This window comes from Odocoileus virginianus, chromosome 28, assembly GCF_023699985.2.
Source record: "Odocoileus virginianus isolate 20LAN1187 ecotype Illinois chromosome 28, Ovbor_1.2, whole genome shotgun sequence".
Taxonomy (NCBI): domain Eukaryota; kingdom Metazoa; phylum Chordata; class Mammalia; order Artiodactyla; family Cervidae; genus Odocoileus; species Odocoileus virginianus.
Window position 1 is genome coordinate 39826369 of NC_069701.1, and position 26058 is coordinate 39852426.

Genomic DNA, 26058 nt, shown 5'->3' on the forward strand with positions numbered 1-26058 from the left:
TATCAAGAGTATAGTTTACTCTTTTTGCACAAAACAAAAGCATTTTTGCTTATTGAAAAAAAAGTCTAGTTTGCTTAGAATATGTCTTGCTTGGCAAGAGTGTTCTTATCTCCTTGTTACTTTCTTAAAAGTTATGATTCTGTATTCTCATTTAGTGATTTATTGGTGTTCCTTAATTCATTAACTCTTTGAGTGGATACTGTGTGCTGGACACTGTGGATGGTGCACTAGACAAGATTGGCAAAAATCCCTGCCTCAGTGGAGGTGGATAACCAAAGGGGGAGGGTAAACGAGGGGAAGGGAGTTAGAGTGTTTTGGGCAGACGTGCATTTAAAATTAAGCGGTCTAGGGAAATGTCCTTGAGAATATTGGTGTAGAGGCTGAGGCGAGAGGGGATGGAAGAGCGGGTGCGGAGGCTGGTACGGCGCCCGCATGTTTGTGTCAGAAAGAGTGTGGCAGAGATCTCTCGCAGCTTCAAGGCACGCTCCCGGGGTTGTGATCTTAGAGAGATGAAAAGCCGCTGGGTTTGTAACTGAATGAAAAGTGCCACGATTTAATGCCAGTGGTGTTAAATCTGTCATGATTTAAAGGATCATCATCAGGCTGCTGGCCTGAGAACCGACTCCAGTGGCACTGGAGGTGCAGCCGAGAGACTGCTGGATGCAGTGTGCATCTAGATGAGAGAGAAACCCCCCCAGGGAGGTGACGATAGCCTTGAAGAGAAGTGATGGGGTTTCAGGTTCTGCTTTGACAGTAAGGGTGAACAGGTGTGGGTGGGACAGAAGAAACAAGATGACAAGACTTCATCTGGAAGAAGAGAAATGAGGGAGGCATTTATTGAGCTGAAGATGCTTCAAAAGCGTTGTGTTCTGAAAGTTTAGATCAGGGACTAAGATTAACAAGTTAAATTGCATCTTTTAGTTCATTTTATTAATAATGATTTCAGACTGCATTACCCTGTAGGTAGAATCAGAATCACCATATCTGTCAACAGAATAATTGAGAAGGTGCACTTGCTTTGTGCTGTTATTAGTAATAACTTTCTAAAACAGTAGTTTCTTTCTGGAGGAAAAGATTACTTGAATTGCTTTGAGGATACTAGTTAAGGAGAAGATGGAAAGGTCACAGTGTCTGGCACACAGTAGTTGCTCAAGTTTGAAAACAAGGCTCTAGTTTCCTGTTTTCATTAATGAGCTGATAAATTCTTATTTTGTAGCAAAAAGTATGAATAAGGATACATTGTATTCTTATTGAACTTGAAACAGCAAGACAGACCAGGAGTGGTGGACTGCTTTTTGGCTCTGTCCAGTTCTCCCAGCTTTCTCTTTGGTTTGTCTTCTGTTTTTGAGCCCCACCCCCCAGCATGGGCTTAGTGTGATTCTTGTACTGACTTGCCAGCCACGTGGCTTGAAGCTCCTAAATCCACTACAGCAGAGCCACTTGACCTGTAAGGTGCCAGCTGCCGTGACCAAGCAGTATTCCACCCTCCCATCTGCACTCTGGCATGCGCGCGCGCGCACACACACACACACACACACACACACACACTTACTTTTCCCATCTACTTGCTAAAGCAGTGGTTGATTCAGGCAGGCAGATCACAAATTCTGCTTTGATTTCATCAGGTCAAGTGCAAAATTCATGTGAATGTTCTGTCTGCACTTTAGGGAGGATGGAGAGGGAGTTAGTTGGAAACTCTGGGTTATTCACTTGGACTTAGTCTCTTCCTCAAAGATGTCCAGATATAAAGAGATGAGATTAGTTTTATTCAGACAGTGATTTACTCAGAATTTCATAAGCCACACCACATACAGACCCTGTGATTCCACTTTGGGCTTCTTAAATCAGTGTTGGAACATCACAGAGCAAACCAGGCCAGTGTCTATGGCTCTAGGCTTCTGGGCACAGCTGCAAGGGCTGGCAGTTAACGGCTGCTGTTTCTCCCCTGAGGACAGAGCTGTCTGCCTGGAGCACTGCTATAGGACAAGTAACTCAGAAAATACAGTGTAAGTTACCTAAGAAGTACAGTGCCTGTTCTTAGAATTTTGCAGACTGTTCACATTTATTACTTGCTCTGTAGCAATTACCATTATTAGTGTGGTACTTAGTCATTTCTATTTGTTAATACATTTATGAATGAATTAATTAATTAATGAAAATCACTTACTGTGAATTGGTGAGCAGTTCCTGTTTATGCTTTTGCTTATTTAATGTGAGTTAGTTTTAAGTTGTGAGGGCAGGGATTACATGTTAAGGGGCAGAAGGTCTGGGGTCTTGTAATGAGCAGGGGACTATTGACTTAAGTCATATTTATGAGCAGTGCTTCTCTTAGAATGGGCAAGAAGTGCCAGAATTCAAAATGAAATGGTTGTTTTTAAATCTGAGGTTTTTAGTGGCTCATTAGTGATCCCTGGGATTGCAGTTTTCCCTTTCTGGTTTGCAGTAGTTAACCGGAATTTGTATTTTATCTGAGGCATTGCTTCCTCCTTCCCTTTGTAAACTTCTCACTGGAGATAATGATCACAGTCACACGTGGAGCAGCTCGTCTCTCACGTGGTTTGCGTGCGGTTAATATGGGCAAAGTGGCTGCAGGTGCGCCGCAGAAGGCTAGGCGCTGGCCTCCTGAGTGAGTGAAGTGCTCCCTGGAATTACTGGGTGGATTTTACAGCTTGTTTTTGTTCATACTGTTGTTACACATTTGAGAGAAAAACTAAATGTGATTTTTTTTCCGTAAAAATGCTGATACAAATGTCCAAAATTTTTCTCTCTTAAATAGTTTTTTACATTTTTATGCATATAGGTTACAACCTGCCATATTCATTCATCCAGTGATGATGAAATTGACTTTAAAGAAACGGGTTTCTCACAGGATTCTTCTTTGCAGCAAGTGAGTCATGCCTAAAAGTTTTGTTTTTTGTTTTTATTTTAAATGCTTAGTTTAGTTGTCTTTTATGAATCAGCTTTGGAGTCAGACATGCATTAAGGTTTGTTTGGGGGCTACTTACTAGTTAGGTCAAAGTGTTTAAAAGAGGAAGTGTTGGGTATGTGATAGAAAAGTGTACGTTGATTATATTTCCAGGGCATGTTTCTTTAGATATGATAATGATGATGAGTCAGGTAACTTTCCAGGAGATTTGAATGATCTGGATAGTTCAGTAAGTGTGCGTCTCGGACATGCTCATTATGCAGAGATTCCTGCAGTAGGGATTTGTGGAGAAGACTAAGAAGACTTGTTTAATGTCAGTGAAAATAACTTACCCAGTGTCCCTGAACCAAATGGCTTATATGTTTCTGATATCTTCAGATTCTGTAGCATCCCCAGATTCATCCTGTCCCCAAATTCCTCTTCATTTATCAGGTGCTGGTAATCTTTGTGGGGGCAAAAACAGGATATAAAAACGGGCATACTGATATATCCTCCCTTGGTAGTTCCTGTGGAGGTGAGGAGTGAATTCACTGTCCCTTCTGGGTATCAGGTTTGGGAGCTCAACCTGGAAGCCCTTTTGGAAGGGCTTCTCCTCATATGGAGAAGCTGCCCTTGGTCAGGACCAAGTCTTGCCTGTCAGGTGATTTGGTATGGCAGTGGAATTAGTGTGGCTACCTTCCCTGGCACTGAATGTTTTTCCCAATCCTGAAGCCCCTTTTACCAGGGCCAGGATGAAGTTTCTGATGACTCTGCAGGCGCTGCCTTTTGGTGTCCAAGTAGACTGACACACCCCGGTACAGGCTGAACTAAGCAGTCGTCTGATTTTAGGACTAAGGCATTTTAATGTGTACATTTTCAGGATGGGTCTGAGGTAGCATTTTGGCTTCTCTTGATTCTTGGCACTGCCCCTGGAGACTAGCTTCCCGAGGTGAGGGGCAGGGTGCAGCCAGCCCGCAGGGGAGCTGTCCAGCCGGTGGGTCTCCTGGTCTGCCCGCACGTTGGTCTGCGGTGTGGCCCCACTAGCCACCCCAGGGGCCCGGCTGGCTTCCTGTGAGCCCTCGTGCCTTTGAGCAATCCTTCCCCGACCCTGGAGCACCTGGACAGTATCAAATTGGTCCCCTCAACCTGCTCTGAATCCCAATTACACATCGTTCTGCCTCTACAGAGAAGCTGAATGGTGTGCATTGTGCGTTTTCAAGGTGATTCTGATTCTGGTGAATAGCTTTTAAGAAAGAGAACACCCTGTTTTTGCAAATACTTGCAAATAAGTTAATGAACTCGGAGTTTGCGGCAGCTAGTTTAATCAAGCTGATGACGTTCAGGTGTCTGGAAAGTGAATTCCCTACCTCTCTCTCGAGATCTGGTTCCAGGGTCGTAGGTTTTCTGGGGAGAATTTTCTGACTGATGAAGTGTGTATGAACCGATCTCAGTCACCAAAATGCCTCAGTGACACCAGGCTCCTGTTCTGTGGATTTTATCCACGTTATGTAACCCTCAAAAGTAGGGAGAATAATTATTCTTTTTTGATTGACAGGCTTCCAGTAAACTTTTTTTGCATGTTGAAATTATAGACCAGTTTTTAATCATTTTGAAAATACGAAACATACTCTGAAGCATTTTTCCCCTGAATTCAGGAACTCACTTCTAGGTTAATCCAAGATATTCACGCTGGTCTCCATTATAACCAGATAGTTTCTGTGTGTTTTGGAGCTCTCACTCACATCTGAAGCCAAGCCTGGTGACGCTCGCACACACGGAGCTCAGGGCGGGTCACTGAACAAACCCGCGGGGCCACGCGTGACCAGGGTGCTCCTCCTGGCTTCCTCACTCTGCTGTCTGCTCTTCCTCCTCCCGCAGCCGCCTCTCTTGGGGACGGGGAGGAGGTCTCCTCATGTGGTGTCTGGAGCATTGGGGCCAGCTGTCTCAGGTGGACGCCACTCCCGCTGCCCAGCTGGGACCCCTAACCCCTCAAGAGATTGACTTAATAAAGGACCAGAACAGCCCCTGGCTTTGACCAGGGTGACAGTTTTGAGACGTAGGGGACTTTTTCCCCCCTTTTAAATGCAATTAAAAGTTTTAATAATTGCACAACCATATGGGGCTTTCCAGACTTGAATTTCTCAGAGTCCAAAGCACTTAGCTTTAGGAAGAATACAGTAACAGTCTTCACGGCTGTGGGTTTAGTGAGCCTTGACAGCTTTTAGGTTCTTTGCCGGTAGTGTCTCCCTAGAAGTGACAGTGGACCCAGAACTACTGAGGACTGCGGCTCGCTCCTTTCCCATGTCCTCTGTGTTACTGTGTGGAGGCTTCCTGTGACAGACTATGTGTCTGTTTTCCTCCTTAGGTGGATAGACAGACAGACAGTGCAAATATGTGTGTGCATATTTATGTGTATCTGTGTGTACAGCTGTATGTTCACACATGTATGCATTCACACATGTTTTTTATAATACACGTATTTACATTCTGTTGTGAAGCATTTAAAGGTGCACTTTGGGGAATATTTCTTCCTTTTTATACCCAAAAGATGTACAGTATTATTTGTAGAAGTACAAAACTTTTAAAGGAAAAAGAAAAGAAAGGAACCGAAACAGTTGGAAAGCACTGTTTCCTCTGTGTGGCCACATTCTCCGCAGTGAACTCAGAGCCCGGTTTACACCGCCTGCCCTGAAGAGTGACTCTGATTGTTTATTGCACCTTTGACGGCACCAGCCATGTGTCCTACCTTATAAGAGATAAAGCAGTCGAGACGGATTGGTTTCTCTCTGCTCATAACACTTTATGTTCGTACATCCAGAACTCACCCAGCCTCTTGGGACTTGTCCTTGCCCTCTGCTCTCACCCAGACTCCCAGAGCCTTCGTGCGCCTTAGCTCGTGCACACCTGGGGGCCAGCCCCAGCCCTCAGGCGCTCAGGTAGTGTCGTCTCTGCGGGCAGGGAAAGGGGCAGCCTGAAGGTGTGATAGTGAGCAGGGAGCCGTGGGTATCAAGTTAGAGAAACGCGAGCGAGCTTTTAGGTGCTCAGTAAACTATATATGCAGCACTGTTTTAGATCTAAGGAAAAGATGCCTTCCAAAGCCAAATATAAGGTTTATTTTTTAATTATCCACAATTTGGATTATCCATGCCATAATTCCCTGCCACCATAATGAATCATCAGGAATTAACGGCAGAGGCATTTCTGCAGGGTGGAGTCTGTGGGCCCTGCTCAGAGGAGAACGCAGGAGAGCTTGGTGGCCTGCCTGGTAGGCCTCAGGGCCAGTGCCTTTAGTCCAGCCACAGCTGTTGCTTGAACACCCGCACAGTCCACGGGCAGCTCTGTCCACGGGCAGCACACACGCACATGGCTCGTCTCCGCATGGGTGCTTGCGGCAGAGTGAGGAGGGCCCTTGCCTGTCTCCGTCTCTTTGACCCTGACTGAGCGGGCCTGGAGCACATTTGCTGACTTCGCCACCCCCCTGGCTGCTGCTGTTCACAGGGAGAACAGCAGCATTTCTGTGGAGTCCATGGTAGCGTCCCCCCTTCTCCACCTGAGAACCCTGGTGCTCTGTAGAGATGGTGTAGCAAACAGAACCGACCCCTCCGTGGATCTCTCGGTGGTGTAGGTTTTCCAGAGTGATTTCCAATCAGTGTTAAAACTTTCTGTCCTCTCTCTAAAGTAGGTAGGCTAGTAGTTACTTTGTACTCTTCTTAGCCTCTGAGACTTAAATCACTTTATTTAAGAAAATGAAGTGTCCCTGGAGATGGTGTGGTAGAATTGGGATTGTGATCACTAGTCATTTTTCCTCTGTTGCCATGTTGCTGTAGTGGACGGGGGTGGGGAGATGCAGAAAGGGAGGGTGGGTGGTTATGCTTGTTGGGTTTTAAGGTTGGTTGTGTTCAGAGGTGGCTGATACACCTTATAATTTCAGACTGTCACATGTCACTTGATCACTTTTTTGAACCAGACCCAAACCTCTCTCTCAAGACAATTCAGAATAGAGGACAGTGGTCATTTAACACTTCTTACATGGCATGTGCATTAGAATAATTTGTGGACAAAATTCTAAACATTTCTTTTTTGGGGTAAATTGTGTTTAAAATTATTTGTTGTTGTTTGTTTTTTTTTTTAAAGAAGAACACACCAACTTTTTAAGCCCTATGGCTATATATAAATAAGGTGGTTTCTGGAAAATAAATGGGCATATAGTATGTGGAATGTCATTAGAATCATTGTATCACTGTCACTGGTCCTGGGGTTGCCAGGCCTTTTCTGATTATCAGATGCAACAAATGACGTCCAATTTTATTGACCAGTTTGGCTTCAACGATGAGAAGTTTGCAGATCAAGATGACATCGGCAAGTGAGTATACCTTTCTGTTTGCACAACCTGTGTCCTGCAGTCCTGCCCTCTGTAAGAGTTTATGATTCTTCTGAGTTCTTGGAATCCTTGTGTTTGTGGGTTGGGAGGAACCTGCCCTCCAGGTGTTCCTTCAGGTCCAGCCCATTAGCCTGAGTCACCCAGACAACTAAAGGAATAGAACGTGACTCCCATAAGGAGAGCCTGTCCTTGGGCTTGGCGTCCTCCACAGAGGTTTATTTTTGTTAGACTTAGGAACTCAAGTCGTCCTCCCTTTTAGGGTTTGGTGCTGGGTCGCAGTGTCTGCAGTGGTTAATCCCTCTGTCAGTTCAGTGGCCTGAGCAGGTCTGGTCTTTTCACAGCACAGTGGACGGAGCCACGCTGTGGTTGAGCAGGCTCCACCCTGCCCGCGTTCTCTTCTCTGAGTGACTAACTGGAAGGTGGAGTTGGGGTTGGGCTCCCTGCCCCCGAGGGCCAGGCAGTCAGTTCACAGCGTCCTGCAGTCAGGGGGAGAGGAGCCCAGAGATGCGTAGCACCCAGGAGCAGCTGCCATGGGAGCCGTCTGCAGAGAGGAAAGCAGGTGGTCTAGCCCCTGACCTTGGCAAGCACTGTGCTTATAACCCAAGTGTTTACTCGAGGTGTGTTGCAGCTCTCTGAGCAGCCTTCTCTCTCATGGGAGCGCCTGAGCAGGGTCCTCAACACCCAGCTTCTCTCAGTTTCCTCCCCAGCAATAGGTGGTCAGGGGTGTTGGTTAAACTGTAGCCAGTGGAGGCTGTTGCTTGTCATAAGTTGCAGCTTACAGCAAGTGAGAAGCTGAAAGACTTTCCACACCCTCTGATCGTGCCAAACACTATGCCGTGTCGGCATGGGGCCTGGAAAGTTTAAGTTTAGTCGCTTAGTCGTGTCTGACTCTTTGCGACCCCATGGACTGTAGCCTACCAGGCTTCTCCGTCCATGGGATTTTCCAGGAAAGAGTACTGGAGTGGGTTGCCATTTCCTTCTCCAGAGGATCTTCCCGACCCAGGGATTGAACCTGGGTCTCCCGCCTTGTAGGCAGAGGCTTTACTGTCTGAGCCCCCAGGGGAGCCCTGGAGGCCGCACTGTCAGTCAGTAGAGCAGCGGTAGAGGCTGTCAGCTGCCCTAAGGATCGGCTCATTTCAGCCCCAGAAGAGCAAGGACTTTACACGTGGGGCTTGTCTGCACCCCGGGAGCACTCACAGCAGAACCTGCAACCCCCACCCCCCACCTCCCAACACGTGGTGTCTCAGCACCTGCCTGTCTGGGCCCATTTGTTAAAGACTTGCTGGTTTGGAATCCAGTCTCTTTAGAATTTGTATGGGATACTTGGAATGATGTTTGATTCAAACAGATCCTTTAAGGATTTTAAGATAGCCCTACCTACTCAAAAATTACACACTTAATAGGCTAGGAATTCTTTTAATCCCTATTTTTGTCCCATCTATGCCATACTATAGTGTAAGACTTCAAGGGTGTCTGTATTTTATGTATGTATTTGCATCTGGAGAAAGCGCAGGGTCTGACAGCGTCTGTGACCCTTTTTTCATATTTCAACCTGATTCTTATCTGCAGATAACCTTTTTGGGGTTATGTAGGCATGGCCCACAGAGCCATGCTTTCCACCATGGCTGCTAAACATGGTTTATGGGAAGGCTTCAAGGCCTCCTGTTCTGTGTAGACTCCTCACACCAAGGGAGGAGGGGTCACTTAACGCAGATCATTTGGTTTTACTAATGGAGGCTTTTCTCATACTGTACATTTGGATAATTTCATGAATACTGTTTCTGAGTCTATAGATAATTAACTATTGCACTTATCTTTTGTTTACAGTGTTTCTTTTGATCGGGTGTCAGACATCAACTTTACTCTCAATACAAATGAAAGTGTAAGTATTCATGCCGATTGTGAGTAGCGAGGCATAGGCATATGAGAGGTCGATCGGTGGGGATGGGTGCTGTGTGTGCTGGGGCTCCCGACTCCAGGAGCCTTTGTCTTAGATGGCGGTGACTTCAGCCACTCATGTGACCTGCCTGGCCCCATAGGCATGTAAATTTGCTACCCCCGTTTAAGATGTGACAGAGCTAATGAAGCCAGTGTAGACATTTGGCTTCAAAGATAGCAGTTTGACTCCAACCTGCTTCCTTTTGAATCTGCTGAATGTCACTAGGAGAGAAACTTGAGCCAAATGAGGGCCAAGTCAATCACATCTACAGTTGGACATGGGGTTGGTGTCATTTGAATGGGTACAGTGTTGATTTTATGTCACTTGGCATGAGAGACTGCTGGTTTATTCGCTGTTGTGATAAGATGGAGACTAACTGATTGGATGTTGACACTCCTCACTGCTTAGGTGGCCTTCTAAAAGCAGAGGAAGTTCAGGTTGCTTAGAGTAGGTTCTGGGGATGCGTGCTAGGCGGGTGGCCCAAGGAGGCTCTTGAACGAGAACGCTGCTCTCACTATATGAAGTGAGCCTATCTGTAGACAGTCTCAGTTTCCCGTATACTAGTTTTGAAGCCAGTCCTTGGGGGGATCTTTTTGTTGTTACTTACATAGAAGCTGACTTTACACGCTTATATTTTATTTTGGTATAGGTGATAGGCATTTCCCGCTGCACCCCCTCCTCCCCGAAGGACATGGAAGAGTATGATTTACATTAGTAATTTTTGCAGAAAATAATTAAAAAATTTTTTTCCTCTCTCATTTAGGGAAATATTGCCTTGTTTGAAGCATGTTGTAAGGAAAGAATACAACAGTTTGATGATGGTGGCTCTGATGAGGAAGATATTTGGGAGGAAAAGCATATTGCATTTACACCAGAATCCCAAAGACGATCAAGGTGAGCGACAGCTTATTAGAGTAGTAAGTGTCCCATGCGCAAAATAAGTGTCGTTTGCCTCTCCAAACATACACATTTGACCCAGAGATCAGTGCTTTGTCGTGATCAGAAAGGCCCTTGTTAACCAGTGTGAGTTGGTACCACCTCATTTGTCTGCAGTGTGAACGAGTCAGGGTGACCTGTTTGAAAGTGCTCCAAGTGTTCTGACATAGTTCATGAACTATGGGACACAGCCTCTTGTGATGGGGAAATGATGCTGAGGAATGCCATCATATGTTGCCTTGAGGAGGTTCCCTGACTAGTAATAAGAGCAGCAGCTGAGTTACATGTTGTTTCTTATAAAAATCTGAAAATTTCCCTGGGGAGGGGAAAGTTGTTTCTAAAAATTAATTTTACTTGAGGAGACAAGAGTCATGTCATATGATACCCATTGGGATCAATTTTCAAAATTCTATCCCAAAACACTAAATGAAATGCAGAGCTTTCAGATTGGATAAGGGAAAAAAAAAAAAAGGCCTGACTTAATGCTACCTATGGGAAATGGTTTAAATTATTTAAGAACTTAAATTTTAAAATAAAAAAGATTTAAACAGGTTAAAAGGTAGAGGAATCTTTATTAATATTAAAGTAGATTTCAAAGGAAAAGATTAAAAGGTCATAAAGTGGTTTTTAGGAGAGCATAATGCCAGTTCCGTCAATATCTACATACCTAACAACAGGGTTTCAGAATACACAGAGCAAAAACTGATAGAAGTACAAAAGTAGACAGATTCCACAGTTACAATGAGATGTTTCAACACTCCTCCCCTAGTAATTAATAAAAATAATAGGCCATAAAAGTATAGAACACTTACATAATACTATCAACCAGCTTGACCTTCTGGGGATTTTTAAAGCTTTCCACAGAAGAGTGTGAGTTCTTTTCAAGTGTACCTGAAATACTTAGTGACCATCTTTGGGCCACAAAGCAAGAGTCAGTAAAAAGATTTCAAGTGACATAAAATATGCTCTCTGACCCAATGGAATTAAATTAGAAATCAATGGCAGATCTCTAGAAAATCTCTAAATATGTGGAAACTAAATAACACATGAGTTTAAAAAGGGGAAATTTACACAGTATTTTGAATTGAAAGACAATAAGAACTCAGTATTTATCAGGAAGTGGCGGTTGCAAGTGAAATGTACTTAAAGGATCACTTTTAGCACTACCTGCTTACAGTAAAAAAGAAGAAACAAATCAGTGACCTCAATTTCCACCATAAGAAGTGGCCAGAAATATGAAACAGAAAAACAGTAGAGAAAATCATTGTAATTGATGAATCATAATTAAAAGTTGTTCTTTAAGAAGATTAATAAAATTGATATACCCCCTAGACAGAAGGATCAAGGAAAAAAGATACAAATTATTAATATCAGGAACAGGACAGGTGACATCACTATAGATTTTATGGATATTAATAGGATAATAAGGAATACTAGGAGCAACTCTGCCAATAAATCTGACAGCTTAGATGGTCTTTGAAAGACACAAACTACGAAACCTCAAGCAAAAAGAGAAAAAGATAACCCAGATAGTCCTGTGTCTGCTGACGAAGTTAAATTTTTAGTATAAACCTTCTCACATACACGCACAAAGAACCAAGGGCCAGAGGACATTTCTTTGTGAATTCTAACAAATGTTTCAGGAAGAAATCACAGCCATTTGTACAGAAGTTTGCAGAAAATTGTAACTTGATACCAGAAGCTGGCATTGCATTACATGGTGTGAAAAGAGCACAGGTACAAAAGCTTCTTTAAAAATCTTAGCAAATAGCGGCAGCATTGGTGCATCATGACCATGCAAGATTTATTCCAGCAGTGCAGACTTGGTTTAACATTTGAAAGTCAGTAGGCATGTGGCTAAATTCAGCATCTACTTCTGGTAGAGCTGCTCAGCAAACTGGAGACAAGGGAATGTCTTCAGTTTGTTTAAGGCTTGTGCAGTAAACCTAACAGTTGACATCACACTTAGTGGTGAAAGACTAAATGATTTCCTCCCAAAATCAGGAACAATATGAGGATATCTGTTCTTAACCCCTACTTTTCCGTATTGTGCTAGAGATGCTAGCCAGTGCAGTGAGTCAAGAAAAGGAAATAAATGGTATCTGATTGGAAAGGAAAGGTAAAAATTACCATTATTCATAGACAACATGACTGTCTATGTAGAAAGTTTGTTGGGATCTACAAAAAGACTACTAGAACAGTTCAGTGGGTTTAGCAAGATTGTACATCTTGGATCAATGTAATTGTTTTTCTACATACTGCAGCCAACAGTTGGAATTAAAATTACTAAATAGTACTATTCAAAATAGCATCAAAATATTAGATGTGTACAGATAAATCTGACAGAAGATGTGCAAGGCTCATACACTAAGAACAGCTGAGAGAAATCAAGGCTTGCTAAGTGTTTTATGATTTGGAAGACAATATTATTAAGATACCAACTCTCCCCAGATCTGGATTGATTGAGAATCATTGCTGTTCCAAACAAAATCATAGCAGGTTTTTTGGTAGCTGTTGATAAGCTGATTTTTAAATTTATATGAAGATGCAAAGGGCCTAGAATAGCCAAAACAGCTTTCATAAAGAACAATATTAACACTGCCTGACTTCAAGGTACAGAAACTAAGACAGGTAGATCAGGGGACAGAATAGAGAGCCCATAAATAGGCCTACACACATACCTAGATGTCTGATTGATGGTGGAGGTGCAGAGGCAGATCGGTGCAGAGAGGGTGGTCATCTGAAGAAACAGAGCTGGAGTAGTTGGACATCATATGTGGGAAAATGACTGTGGTCTGTACCCTTGCTATGTATACATAGTAACCAAAAGTGGATCTTGCGTCTGAATCAAACACAAAATTAGAAAACTTTAATACTGGAAAATCTTTGTGACCTTGGGTGAGGCAAAGATCTCTGAGATACAACACCAGAAGCAGCACTATACATGAAAAAAAATTTTGGTAAGTTAAACTTGATCAAAATTGAACACTAATATTCTTCAAAAGACAATGTTAACACAAGGACAAGGCATCTACATTAAGAGACAAAATTTACAAATCATATATCTCATAAAGGACTTACATGTAGAGCATATGAAGAACTCTCAAAACTCTATAGTAATGAGAAAAGACAACCCAGTTTTTAAAATAGGCTAAAGATGTGAAAAGACGCTTGAGCAAAGGAGGTGAGCAGGTGAGAGCAGCTCAGCGTCCCTGGTCGCGAGGGAGGTGCGGACTCTCCCCACCAGGGGGCACCCCCACATCAGGCAGCGGCAAGGGTTCCGAGGAGTCTGCAAGCACAGCCCGGCGGTCGCAGCTGGCGACCCGGGGCGGGCTGAGTCCTGACAGCGCCAGGCGCGTGGGGCCCGGGTGAGGCTCAGCATGGATTTGGGGTGGGATGTCTTCTGAACTCTTTGGAGTTAGCTGGTGGCCGATATGCAGCAGTCATATTTTGGACTTTTTCCCTAGCTCGGGGAGTACAGACAGTGAGGAAAGCACAGACTCTGAGGAAGAAGATGGAGCAAAACAAGACTTGTTTGAATCCAGTGGTGCCAACACGGAGGACAAAATGGAGGTAGACTTGAATGAACGTAAGTGGCCAGCTTCTCTGTCAGCGCTGTGTGTGGAGGTCGCCTGCAGAACCCAGGTGGCCTCTGAAGGATGGTTAAGTGGAGGCACACGCTGTCATTTGAGTTCCCTTGAAGGTGTGCGTCTCAGGGACCAGGCTGGAGGGAAGGAACCATTCACACCTCTTTATGGTTTGGAAGCCCTCTGCCTGCATCTGGTTAGAGGACAGCAACACAGCCGTCGGTCCGTCCTCCAGCTGCAGAGACTGGGTACCGTATCAGAAGGGGAGAGACCGTAGCCTCTGGGGAGATGAGGGAAGACTGTAGAATCAGGAGTGCACCTGAACCACAGGAAACACCCTATAGTTGGAGCAGGTTTAAACAGGGTCTTCACAGTTTATGAATCCTGTCATCCTAAAAGTTGCCCAGCTAAATGCTTATTTATGTTTTACATAAGAAGACTTACGTTGGCTGGCCTTTTAAAAATACTGTTAACTTCTAAAATTTCAGACAAATTCTCACATAAAGTAGCCATGTAGGTTGATACCGGGGCTTTCCTCCAGGCCAACAGTGCTTCCTGTTGCCTGGGAGGGTTTTATGCCTCGGTTCTAGAGGCCGAAATCCGGCTCTGGGGGTCAGGTTCAACTCTTCGTGACCTCGGAACTCGGCAGGCATCCAGCAGACCCCGTGCGGTCCACGCCCTCTGTCCTCTCTCTCCTTCCCGGCTCACCACCTTCAGGAGGGCGTGACGCTGTTCACACCAGCCGGCCTGTGTCAGGTTCCTGCTGTGTGCCAGGAGCTGGGGCTCAGGCACGGCCTCCAGGGCCTCGGAGTTTCTGAGCAGATGGAGAGACATGCAGTCCAGTGTGGGGAGGCCGGGGGCCCCGCTCCCCTAGGCCTCTGCAGAGCCCTCCCAGAGGACGGGGTGTGTCGTGAGGGCAACTAGGGGTGAGTCCGCTTGCAGGAAAACAGCTCCTAGGAAGGCACAGAGACCCGCCGCTCGTGAATGTAGCTCAGGAAAAGGGTGGGATGGAGGAGATGAGGCCAGAAGCCAGAAGGAGAATTTTATTTTGAAGGTTGTAATCCTCTTTCTGAGGATTTTACTAAGAATCCCGTTATTTGATCTGTTTCGACATGATTACTCTTGGTAGCAGTGTGCAGGCTGAATTAGAAAGTGTGCTTGGGGACGGGAAGACCAGCAGCGACACTCAGTGTGACACGTGAGAAATGACGGGGCTCATCAGGAGCAGGGCAGGTGGCAGAGGGGCGAAGAGAGGCCGCAGGCCCTGAGCTTTGGGCTTGCGTGTGTGTGTGTGTGTGTGTGTGTGTGTGTGTGTGTGTGTATGTCTGTGCGCGTACGCACACGCATGTGTGTGGTTCAGTAGTATTGTGTATTCATGCTTTTGTGCAGTGGAGCCTCTGGAACTTTCTCACCTTGCAAAGCTGAAGCTATACCCATGAACAGCACTCGCCGTTCCCCTTTCCCCAGCCCCTGGCGACCACCGTTCTACCTCCTGTCTCTGAATTGGACTCCTCTGGGGACCTCATCCTAAGTGGAATCATGGAGTGTTTTGGTTTTTTGTGACTGGTTTACTTCCCTTAGCATGGTGCCCTCCAGGTTCATCCATGTTCAAGTGTGTAGCAGGATTTTATTACTCTTTCTTAAGGCTGAATGGTATTTTGGAGTCTATGGATCTGTGAGATTGCTGAGTGGGTGACAGGTGACTTGCAGAGAGACCATACACTTGGTGTGACTCACTCCCACTGTCATGGTGTCTCTGGAGCTGGGTGTGGGGACAGGGAGAGATGAGGGGCGGGAGTGTGGTGTTTACTCACAGGTCTCAGCCCTCCTGACCTTGCTGCTGGGGAAAGCTTTCTTTGCACCGGCAGGTCAGCTGAGGTTGGGGTGGGACCAGGGGTGGGGAGTGCCCCCCTCCAGGACTCTGAGCTGCCTCAGCCTCTGACTTGAGAGCTTCCGCCGTCCACCCAATCTCTGTGGCTTTTTCCAGAGGTTTTCTTGACTCTTGAGAAGAGTTTCTAATGTTAGGGTAATTCTGGGGAGCTAGTCTGGGAAAGACTATCCTGGGATGATAATAATAGGAAATGACTAACAATAGTCATTTCTGTGTAGCCTAGTTTATTTGGATGGAGTGAATCCAGAACTTTGCATATGGTGGGCAGGCAGAAATACCTGTCACCTTCCCTGGAGGCTCAGATGGTAAAGAATCTGCCTGCAATTCAGGAGACCCGGGTTCAATTCCTGGGTCGGGAAGATCCCCTGGAGAAGGAAATGGCAACAAGTTCCAGTATTCTTGCCTGGAGAATCCCATGGACGGAGGAGCTTGGTGGGTTACAGTCTGTGGGGTCACAGAGAGTCAGACATGACTGAGCGACTAACACTTTCACTTTCTTGACTTTCTGAGGTTGCAGGTGAGGTGTTCAGACGTTAAGGCCCTGTTCCTTCTGAGCCCACAGAGCCCTGCCGCGTGGGTACACAAATCAGGGTAGGAAACTCAGAAACAGCCCTCCTTCAGTACCTGCTAGATGTGGCCCTCATTTAACCCTCAGGACTAAGTAGATGGTTTTATCTGAAGTGAACAAATGAGGAAACCTAGCGCAGGGGGAGCTGAGTAAGTTGCCTGGAGTCCCAGAAAGGTCTGTCTGTAAGTGGGAGCACTTCTGTTATACATAGGTCCTTCTTGGTTGTTTGTCTTGAGGAGCATCCCCAAGTAGCTCGCGGATCCCGTAGCCTAGCATTCCTTCCTTACAGCCTGGAGCCTCCAAATTGTTACAGAAAGCATCCCTGATAAAGAGCGGTGGTCCCCACTGCCAGCTCGTCTGTAGCAAGGATTTGGGCATTCAGCATGGGTACTGTGAAGGAACAGCCTGGTGTGTGCCGAGAGCAAGCAGACCTGATTTCGTCTGAAGGGACACACCCCAGGGGGTGGCATTTAAACAGACAGAGACGGGCAGCACCCAACCGCAGCACAGACAGGGCCCAGTGCCCCTTGGTCCTGCCACCCCCGTCTCTGAGCACGCTCCCGTGCCTGCAGGAACTCTGCTCTCAGAACTTCACTCCTGACACCAAGTGTGTGAGTCTCCCACACAGCTCAGCCGAGGCACTGACCGTCTGAGTCAGACCCACAGGTTAGGGCTCACTTACCCCACGAGCTGGCCGCCCATCCCCACCCCCACTGATACTTCTGACCAGCTGGCTGTAAACTGGGAGTTCCTGTGACCTCTTTGGGTTTGATTATTTGGTAGAACTGCTCACAGAATTCAGAAAAACCCTTTACCTACCATTACCAGTTGATTACAAAGGATATATTAAAGGCTGCAAATGAACAGGATGGGTCCTCAGGGTCCCATGGGCAGGAGGTTGGGTCCCCAGTGGAGTCTCTCCAATCCAGAAGCCCTGAAGCCCTGCAGCTTGGGTGTTCATGGGGACCTTGCTGAGTGGGCATGATTGGTGAAATCTTTGGTTATTAGTGATTAACTTGACCTCTAGCCCCTTACCCTTCTAGAAGGTTGGCGGAGGGGTGGTGGGAAAGGGCCCAAAGTTCAAACCCTGTAAACACTTGGTTGCCCCACTCCCCCAGTCCCCATCCTGAGGGTCTCCAGGAGCTCCCAGTCTCTTATGAGATACAGAAAACCTTTGTCACTTCAGAGATGGCAGTGGGGTGGGCAGAGACTAAGTCTGTATTCCTCATTGTGTCACAGGAAGCTCGCTGCTGTGCGCTCAGGTTATAGACTGCAGGGTGGCTGTGAGTGTGTGGAGGGGGATGGGGCGGGAAGCCTTGAGGTTGTCCCCAGCTTACTGTGACTGAGTACTAACATGCTTTTAAAAAACTATTTATTTTATACTAATTTTGGATTTACAGAAAAGGTGCAGAGATTGTCAGGAAGTGGCTGTATACCCTTCACCCATCTTCCTCCTAGTATTCATGTAACTTTGGTATATTTGTCAAAATCAAGAAATTAACATCAGTATATTGTTTTATGTGTTTGTATTCTTGTGCGATAATCGCTGTTTGAAAAAAAATTCACAGAAAGGGGAGTTACTGAGGGATCAAAGGAAACACAGTTTTATAGTAGACGTTATCGAATGGCCCTCCACGTGGTCGTACCTTTTCCACTTCCACCACTGGTTTGTCAGAATACCTTTTGCCCAACACCTGCAGTCTTTTGTTTTACTTAAATACTTGTGTTACATTAAATTACTGAAGCATTCTCAAAGTGGAATTCCTCCCCTCTTTTTAGCACCCAACTGGTCAGCCAACTTTGATGTCCCCATGGAGACGACGCATGGTGCTCCCTTAGACTCCGTGGGGTCTGACGTCTGGAGCACGGAGGAGCCTATGCCGACAAAGGAGACAGGCTGGGCTTCTTTCTCAGAGTTCACGTCTTCCTTGAGGTGAGCGCATGTGCGGCTCTCCAAGCCTTCCCACCGGAGAACCGGGCGTGAAGCATGTTCCCAGTTGAATATAGTGCCTTAAACAAGATTGAAAACTCAATGGGGGCCCGGGGGGGGGGGGGGAATGTAGACACAGCTCTGAGTTACAAGGAAAAACCACCCCCTTCCTCCCTCCTTTCCTCCAGGGTGAACTGGGAGGAGGAGTGGATGGTAAGTGGGCTGAGGAGATGGCCCAGGGAGGCAAGGAGCAGAGCGCTAACAGTGGAGCCAGGACAGGCTTCAGACGAGATGGAGCCAGGGCGTTCCCGAGGGGCACATCCGGAAATGCAGCGTGTACCTTGCATTTGATAGATAATGTTGAACGTATATTCCGCTTGGAGCTAATCTAGTACTGTAAATTTAGGGGTGTGTCAGGTGTGACTGTCAGTCTTGTTAATTGCATTATTCTCAGCAGTAGCAACTGATCATTTTGTAGTTTTCCTGAATAATATTGTCAGCATTGAGCATTAACCATGGATTTCATGTGTCCTTACACTTATTTTGATTTGATTACTGTTTCATTTTGTCTCCTGAAAAAATGGAGTGGAGATTTCTACCCCCCGACTTGAAAAACTTTTTTACCCTGTTCTAACAAGACATGTTTTTAAATAGTCACTGTAATGGCAAAGATTAGAAGACAACCTGATGTTAGCTAGCAGTTACCATTGTAGACAGAGAGGAGACTAAAACCCACATTGCTTTATAGCAACTCTTATAATAGTGAGCCGTTATTCAGAGGTGAAGTGAGATTTATGGGAAATGTCTCCAAAATACAGTGAGATGCTGGTTCTCCTCCCGCGCAGGGCAGCCAGGTTTCCACCTCTGCTCTTCTGGTTACTTGAGAATGCTGCTGAAGCAGCTGCTTTCCTTTACAAGCCTTGTTCAGGGCCATGTTGTCTCACTAAACATCATCAATAGGGCCAGGCCCTCTGGGCGGTTTGCCTAGAGATGATAGGATTTTTGTTAAAATGGAGCTGTAGAGACAGTTGTTAGTGTACAGTGTATGCACTACTGTCCCAGCCTTGGGAGCCTGATGGTTGTGTGAGCATGAGGGGCTGGGGCATCTTGAGACGCTCTGCCCTGCTGACCCAGCAGAACATCTCCCACCCCGGCTCATCCGCCACTCCACTCTGCCGTCCACACTCACGTTTGTGTTTCTTGAAGTCTAACCAGCTGTGTCTCCACAGTGGATTTGGAACTAGCGTTCAAAGGTTTTCTGTGAATGATGATCCCGAGGGCCGTCTCCCACTGCTCACCTCTGAATTTTCTCTTTTCTAACAGTACGAAAGACTCTTTACGGAGTAACTCCCCAGTGGAGATGGAAACCAGCGCCGAGCCGATGGACCCACTGACGCCCAGCGTGGCTGCGCTGGCTGTGCAGCCGGAAGGTGGGTCTGGGCGGCGGACTGCCCTCCCAGCGGTGTTTGGTCCGGGGCCGGCGGACTGCCCTCCCAGCAGCTGTTTGGTCCGGGGCTGGCGGGCTGCCCTCCTAGCGGGTGTTTGGTCCGGGGCTGGCGGGCTGCCCTCCCAGCGGGCGTTTGGTCTGGGGCTGGCGGACTGCTTTCCCGGCGGGTGTTCGCTCTGGAATGTGACGCTGAGTTCCGTATATCTGGAAAGTTGTCTTTGTCCGCAAAGCAACTTTCTAAAAAAAGTTCAAGGGTTCAAAGGACCCAGGAAAATGTGGGTCTGATATCCTCAGGGCTTTGGGTGAAAAGCAGTTGTGTGTTTATTCCAGAACCACAGCATGCTGATCCTAGAAGTAGTAAGGTATCTAAGTTGCCATTCAGTCCCCTCAGGACAGGACAGGAAAAGAAACAGACCCAGAAAGGATGATGTCTTAGCCTGCAACACCCAGGGGGAGTGAGACCAGCACTTGTCTTGTCATGGGTGCTTCAGGCCTGGCTGCACCTGGTGCTTTTATTCCTTGGAGTGTGCTGTCTGGCTGCATTTCAGGCTGTGTAGTTGTTTATTTCTTTGCATCTTTATGAACAGGTCAAATGGTTGAGAATGTCCAGTGGCTGTCTTACTCAGAATGGGCAGGTGTAACTTGCATGGGCACTGAACTGTTTCCAACCTGATGATTAGGGCTGTGGGAGGTTGGTGAAGGGGCGAGAAGGAGGGATTGGTAGTTCATGGAGAAGACAAAAAGTTAGTTCTCAGAAAATGATGGTACATATGTAGGGTACAAGAACCAAGGGGCAAGGGAAATAAATCCAGAAATAAGTGTTTTGCCACTTACTAAGTCGTTCTTCTAAAACATTCTATATAGATGACCTAATTTATCCCTGAGTAGTTCTATAAGGGGGTTCAAACGCCTCCTGTTTTGTTCATAAGAAAACTCAGGCCCAGATGGGGTGCTTTGACCTGGGCTCTGAGGCCAGATATGAATTCAGATGCTCATCACCAGGTTACCACATGACTCCCTCTCGTAGGACAAAAAAATGATCCACAGAGAACCACAAAAAGGTTATTTAACAGAAAAAAATAGGATGCGAGTGTGGACAAGCCAGAGGAGCAGGGTGAATGAGAGCATTGCTGGCTGAATGCTGGGTTGTAGCTGCAGAACGTACGGCCGCCTACTCTGCCCTGTGCTGGGAGCTGGAGAAGGGAGGGGCAGGGCAGTTGTCTTGAGGGAAGTTGGGTATGCAGGTAGTGGGAGAGACTGGGGGTCTAGCTGGTCCTGGGCTGCAGGGACCCCATGCAGCGCCTCTCTCATGGGCATCATTAAGAGGCACCAGCGGGCACATCATCTCATGTCTCTCTGTCTCCAAGCAGCTGAGGTGACGCTGGGTGGATGGGTCTGCACAGAGGGGCAGAGGTCCCAGTCAGTGTGGGTGCACATGACCACCGGCCATGTGTTCTTTTCAGCGCCGGGCAGTGTGGCCATGGAAGCCAGCTCCGATGGCGAGGAGGATGCGGAAAGTACAGACAAGGTAACTGAGACAGTGATGAATGGCGGCATGAAGGAAACTCTCAGCCTCACGGTAGATGCCAAGACAGAAACTGCGGTCTTCAAAAGGTAACCAGGCTCGGTCATACTGGCAGCTTCAGGTTGCCGGGAGGGTGGTGGAGGAGAAGCCACAAATACTAACATCCTTAATTTGGTTCCAGTGTGGGTTCAGACATTAGCTTGACGTCGTTCTAATATTTCCATTAAATTTATTAAATCTTAACAGAGATGGAGTTTGGGTCTCTCAGTGTCTGTGCCCTTCCCCTTTTAATAGTATTTTGAAGACTAAAGGTTGAGAAGACTGATGGATTCAAAATACATGAGTTTAAAAAACTGATATACCTCTAGAAACAGGAATTGCATTGGATACAGGCAACAAAGCTAGGGCCATCTAAACCACAAGTTTGATTTTATACAGATCATTTCCTCCAGACACAATGCAACTAGCAGAATTCAGTGACAGAATGATAGCTTACAAAAACATATTTGGAAATTACTCTCACTTGTAAACTTACGGGTCAAAAAAGGAATCATAATGCAAATTAAAAGCAAAACTGAAAAAGTAGTGAAAAAAGTTCGACCAAAACCCACAGACTGCAGCTAAATCAGCGCTTAGAGCTCTGGTCTCCATCTTACACAGACCCTTTCATATCACAAGAATAATGCTTCCCAACTTGTGAAGCCAACACAAAACAAAGCATGAAAGAAGAAAGTATTGTAGGCTGATTCCATGTGTGGGTCTGTGTATAGAATACTTCAAAGCTACAAGCTAGCAGACCAAATCCAGTGGTGTGTGTTTAACTCATGACCAAGGATAGATCTCATGAATGTAAGAATATTATAGCATTTTAAAGATTACTGATGGTAATTCACTGATAAAAGGTTGGAAACCTTTTGGACTTTGAGTAGGTAAAAAAAACATTTGATAAAAATTAAAGCTATTTGTGACTATTTAGCAAGCTAGGAATAAGAAATAGCTACTGATAAAAGTATCCACTGAAAATCTACAGCAGACTCTATTCTTAACAGTGAAACATTATTTTGAAGAAATACTCATTTTCAAAGACAAGACAGTGAGCCCTGCAGTTACTGCTTCTCATCAGCACTGTGCTGCTAGTCTTAGCATATGCAGCATAAAATAAAAGTAAGTAAAAGGCATACAAATTCAAAAGAAGTAGAATGGTTATTGTTTATTTGTAGGTTTAGTTCAGTTAACTCAGTTGTGTCTGACTCTTTGTGACCCCATGAACTGTAGGTTATTTGTAGGTTATGACTTTGTATATGAAAAATTCCAGTGGAATCTGTAGGTAAACATTAGAATTGCTAGTAAAGTTTAGCAAGTTTACTAAATACACCCACAAATTGATTGCATCTTAGAAGCTAGCACAAGATCCCCTTCCCCCTTTAAATGAAAAGTTAAACCTTGTCTGTAACTGAGACCAAAAGACCTAAATACGTAGGGAGCGATATCAATACCATGTTTCTTTGTTGTTTAGTCGCTAAATCATGTCAGGGACCCCAGGGACTACAGTGCACCAGGCTTCTCTGTTCTTCACTAAAATTTCCCAGAGTTTGCTCAAACTCCTGTCTATTAAGTTGGTGATGCTATCCAATCATCTCATCCTCTGTTGCCCCTTTCTCTTCCTGCCCTCAGTCTTTCCCAGCATCAGTGGCTTTTCCTGGCCAAAGTATTAGAGCTTCAGCATCAGTCCTTCGGTGAAGGGTTGATTTTCCTTTAGGATTGACCAGTTTGATCTCCCTGAAGTTTAAGGGCCTCTCAAGAGTCTTCTCCAGCACTACAATTCAAAAGCATCTATTCTTTGGTGCTCAGCCTTCATTATGGTCCAACTCGCTTATCTGTACACGACTACTGATAAAACCATTTCCTTGACTATATGGACCATTGCCGGTAAAGTGATGTCTCTGCTTTTTAATACACTGTCTAGGTTTATCATAGCTTTCCTTCCAAGGAGCAAGCGTCTTTTAATTTCATGGCTACAGCCACCATCTGCAGTGATTTTGGAGCCCAGGAAAATAAAATTTGTCACTGTTTCCACTCTTTGCCCTTCTATTTACCATGAAGTGATGGGACTGGATACCATGATCTTAGTTTTTTGAATGTTGAGTTTTAAGCCAGCTTTTTCACTCCTGTTTCACCCTCATCGAGAGGCTCTTTAAGTTCCTCTCTGTTTTCTGCCATTAGGGTGGTATCTGCATATCTGAGGTTGTTTCTATTTCTCCCAGCAGTCTTGCTTCCAGCTTGTGATTTATCCAGCCTGGCATTTCACTTGATGTACTCTGAATAGAAGTTAAGTAAACAGGGTGGTAACAGTGTATAGACTTGACATACTCCTTTCCCAGTTTGGAACCAATCTGTTGTTCCATGTCTGGTTCTAAGTGTTGCTTCTTGACCCACATACAGGTTTTTTAGGAGACAGGTAAGGTCATCTGGTATTCCCATGTCCTTAAGAATTTTCCACAGTTTGTTGTGATCCATACAGTCAAAGGCTTTAGCATAGTCAATGAAGCAGAAGTAGATGTTTTTCTGGAATTCCCTTGCTTTCTCTGTGATCCAGTGAATGTTGACAATTTGATCTCTGGCTCCTCTGCCTTTTCTAAGTCCATCTTATACATCTGGAAGTTCTCAGTTCATGTACTGATTACCTTGCAAGCATGTGAAACGAGTGCAGTTGTATTGTAGTTTAAACATTCTTTGGCATTGCCTTCTTTGGGGTGGAATGAAAATGAAAACTGACCTTTTCCAGTCCTGTGGCCACTGCTGAGTTTTCCAAATTTGCTGGCGTATTGAGTGCAACACTTTCACAGCATCATCTTTTAGAATTTGAAACAGCTTAGTTGGAATTCCATCACCTCCACCAGCTTTGTTCGTCAAAATGTTTCCTAAGGCCTAGTTGGCTTCATACTCCAGGATGTCTGGCTTGAGGTGAGTGACTATACCATCGTGATTATCCAGGTTATTAAGACCTTTTATAGTTTGCTAATTACTATGTTTGCCAAAAGGGCTTCCCAGGTGGCACTAGTGGTAAAGAACCTGCCTGCCAATGCAGGAGACATAAGAGGTATGGGTTCGATCCCTGGGTCAAGAAGGCCCCCGGAGGAGGGCATGGCAACCTACTCCAGTTCTTGCCTGGAGATTCTCAAGGACAAGAGGATCCTAGTGGGCCACAGTCCATAGGGTCGCCAAGAGTCAGACATGACTGAAGTGACTTCACACAGCACGTTTGCTAACTTTGGCATTGCTTCTCAATGGATTTCTCCTCAAAATCCCAATGGAGTTTTTTATGAAAGGGAGACGCTGATTGTAATTTTCAGAGAAGGCTGAGGAGAGCTGTGAAGAGCAGGATCACTGTAAAGAGGAGGGTGAGGGGCCTTACTGTGGTAGCTGTCAGGGCTCCCTGTTACTAAGATGATGCGCAGAGCTGTACAGGCAGACCCATACACTGACGTGGTCAGGTGACTTAAGTTAGTGAAGAGAGAAAGGACTGATGCATTGTAAATACCCATGTGAGAGGACAAGTTAAACCTCTGTTCTCATATAGGTATGAAAGACAAGATTTCTAGTCTTCTAAAAGACACAGTAAAATGAAACATAACTAGCAAAGAAATACACAAGATATAGAAATCAAAGGAAGAGACAATAAATAACTTTTTAAATTTGACAGAGGGTACAAACAAGGCATTATTTGCAAAGGGAAAAAGTAGCAGACTGACTAATGGGTCAGGCTTTTGTCAGTGATGGTGATGATTCAGTGCTGTTTCATGCATGTTACATGTTGATCTGTTAATTCCTAAGTTGTTACAGAAAATAAAAAAGTGCCAAAACTGCCTGAATCTTTTTATGAAGCAATGAAAGCCTAATTCCAGAACCAGATGAAGATAATTACAGAAAATGATCAGCTTATGTCACTTATAGGCAAACTAAATGCAAAAATCCTATGTAAAATATTTGCTAACTGAACCTAACAGTATACTAAAAATATTCATAGTGACTAGTTCATCCCTGAACTGTAAAGGTGATTCAACATCAGAAAATCTGTGTAATTCAGTGCATATTAATAGAATGAAGAAGTCATTTGACATTTTTGATGGCTCATTTGGGAAAAAAATTTAGTTGTATATGATTAAAACTGAAAGCGCCATGGTTATCATCCCACTTTCCAGATGGGAAAATGCGGTGCTGGAATTAAGTGGTGTGGCCAAAGTCTCACAGTGGTTAGAAGAAAACGCAGTGTTCTGACCTGAGAGCAGAAAGTGGCTTCTTTCTGAAACAAAACAAACTGCCTTTAAAAGCATAAACCTCATGCAAAGAATAGGATTGGGTTATATCAAAGTGAAGAATTTCTGGTTGATAAATTACTGTAAACAAAATTAAGAGGCAGATGGTAAATTAAGGGGGAAAAGTTTACAGTTCTAAATCAGTCAGAAATTAGCTTTTAATATTCAAACCAGTAAGGAAAAGAATGAAAACCCAGATCAGAAAATGGGCAAAAAATATCAACAGGCAGTTTATAGACAAGGGAACCCAAAGTGGCAAAAAGAAGAAAAACTCAGAAGAGATTCTGAGAACTCAGACACATATTAGACCAGCAGGAGTGGGAACGATGGGGAACGTGAGTGTTGGTGGGTGTGGGGCTGCAGGAGCCCCAAGGCCTTGCTTATGGTGGATGCTGACCGGGGCAGTCATTCTCGGGGGCAGTGGGGGCTTCCTTGTAGTTGGAAAGATGGCCAGCGTTTTCCAGTCTTGGGTGTGAAGCCCTGAGAGGTGCCCGAGGGAGTCCCCTGGGGCAGAGGCAGGCAGTGGCGGCCGTTGCAGCTTTGTGCATGGAGGCTCTGGTCTCTGCGAGGGGCACTGTGGAATGGGAAGTGGGCGCCTCGGGGTGCTGTGCTACAGTCAGCAGGGCGGATGGA

The 26058-nt window shown here is 45.5% G+C and overlaps 1 protein-coding gene across 19 annotated transcripts in view; it reads left to right on the forward strand.

Moving 5' to 3' along the window:
- The window catches only part of PPP6R3 (protein phosphatase 6 regulatory subunit 3), a 123251-nt gene that overhangs the window by 90403 nt on the left and 6790 nt on the right, over positions 1–26058 (forward strand). For 8 of the 19 annotated variants that reach the window (XM_070457771.1, XM_070457772.1, XM_070457761.1 and 5 more), the window contains 8 exons: positions 2801–2887; positions 7171–7268; positions 9114–9168; positions 9989–10119; positions 13629–13750; positions 17987–18140; positions 19461–19567; positions 21048–21198. In XM_070457771.1, coding sequence (XP_070313872.1) covers positions 2801–2887; positions 7171–7268; positions 9114–9168; positions 9989–10119; positions 13629–13750; positions 17987–18140; positions 19461–19567; positions 21048–21198 — 905 coding nt within the window. The remainder of the gene's footprint in view (positions 1–2800; positions 2888–7170; positions 7269–9113; positions 9169–9988; positions 10120–13628; positions 13751–17986; positions 18141–19460; positions 19568–21047; positions 21199–26058) is intronic. The other 11 variants (XM_070457773.1, XM_070457774.1, XM_070457765.1 and 8 more) reach the window with 3 other exon arrangements.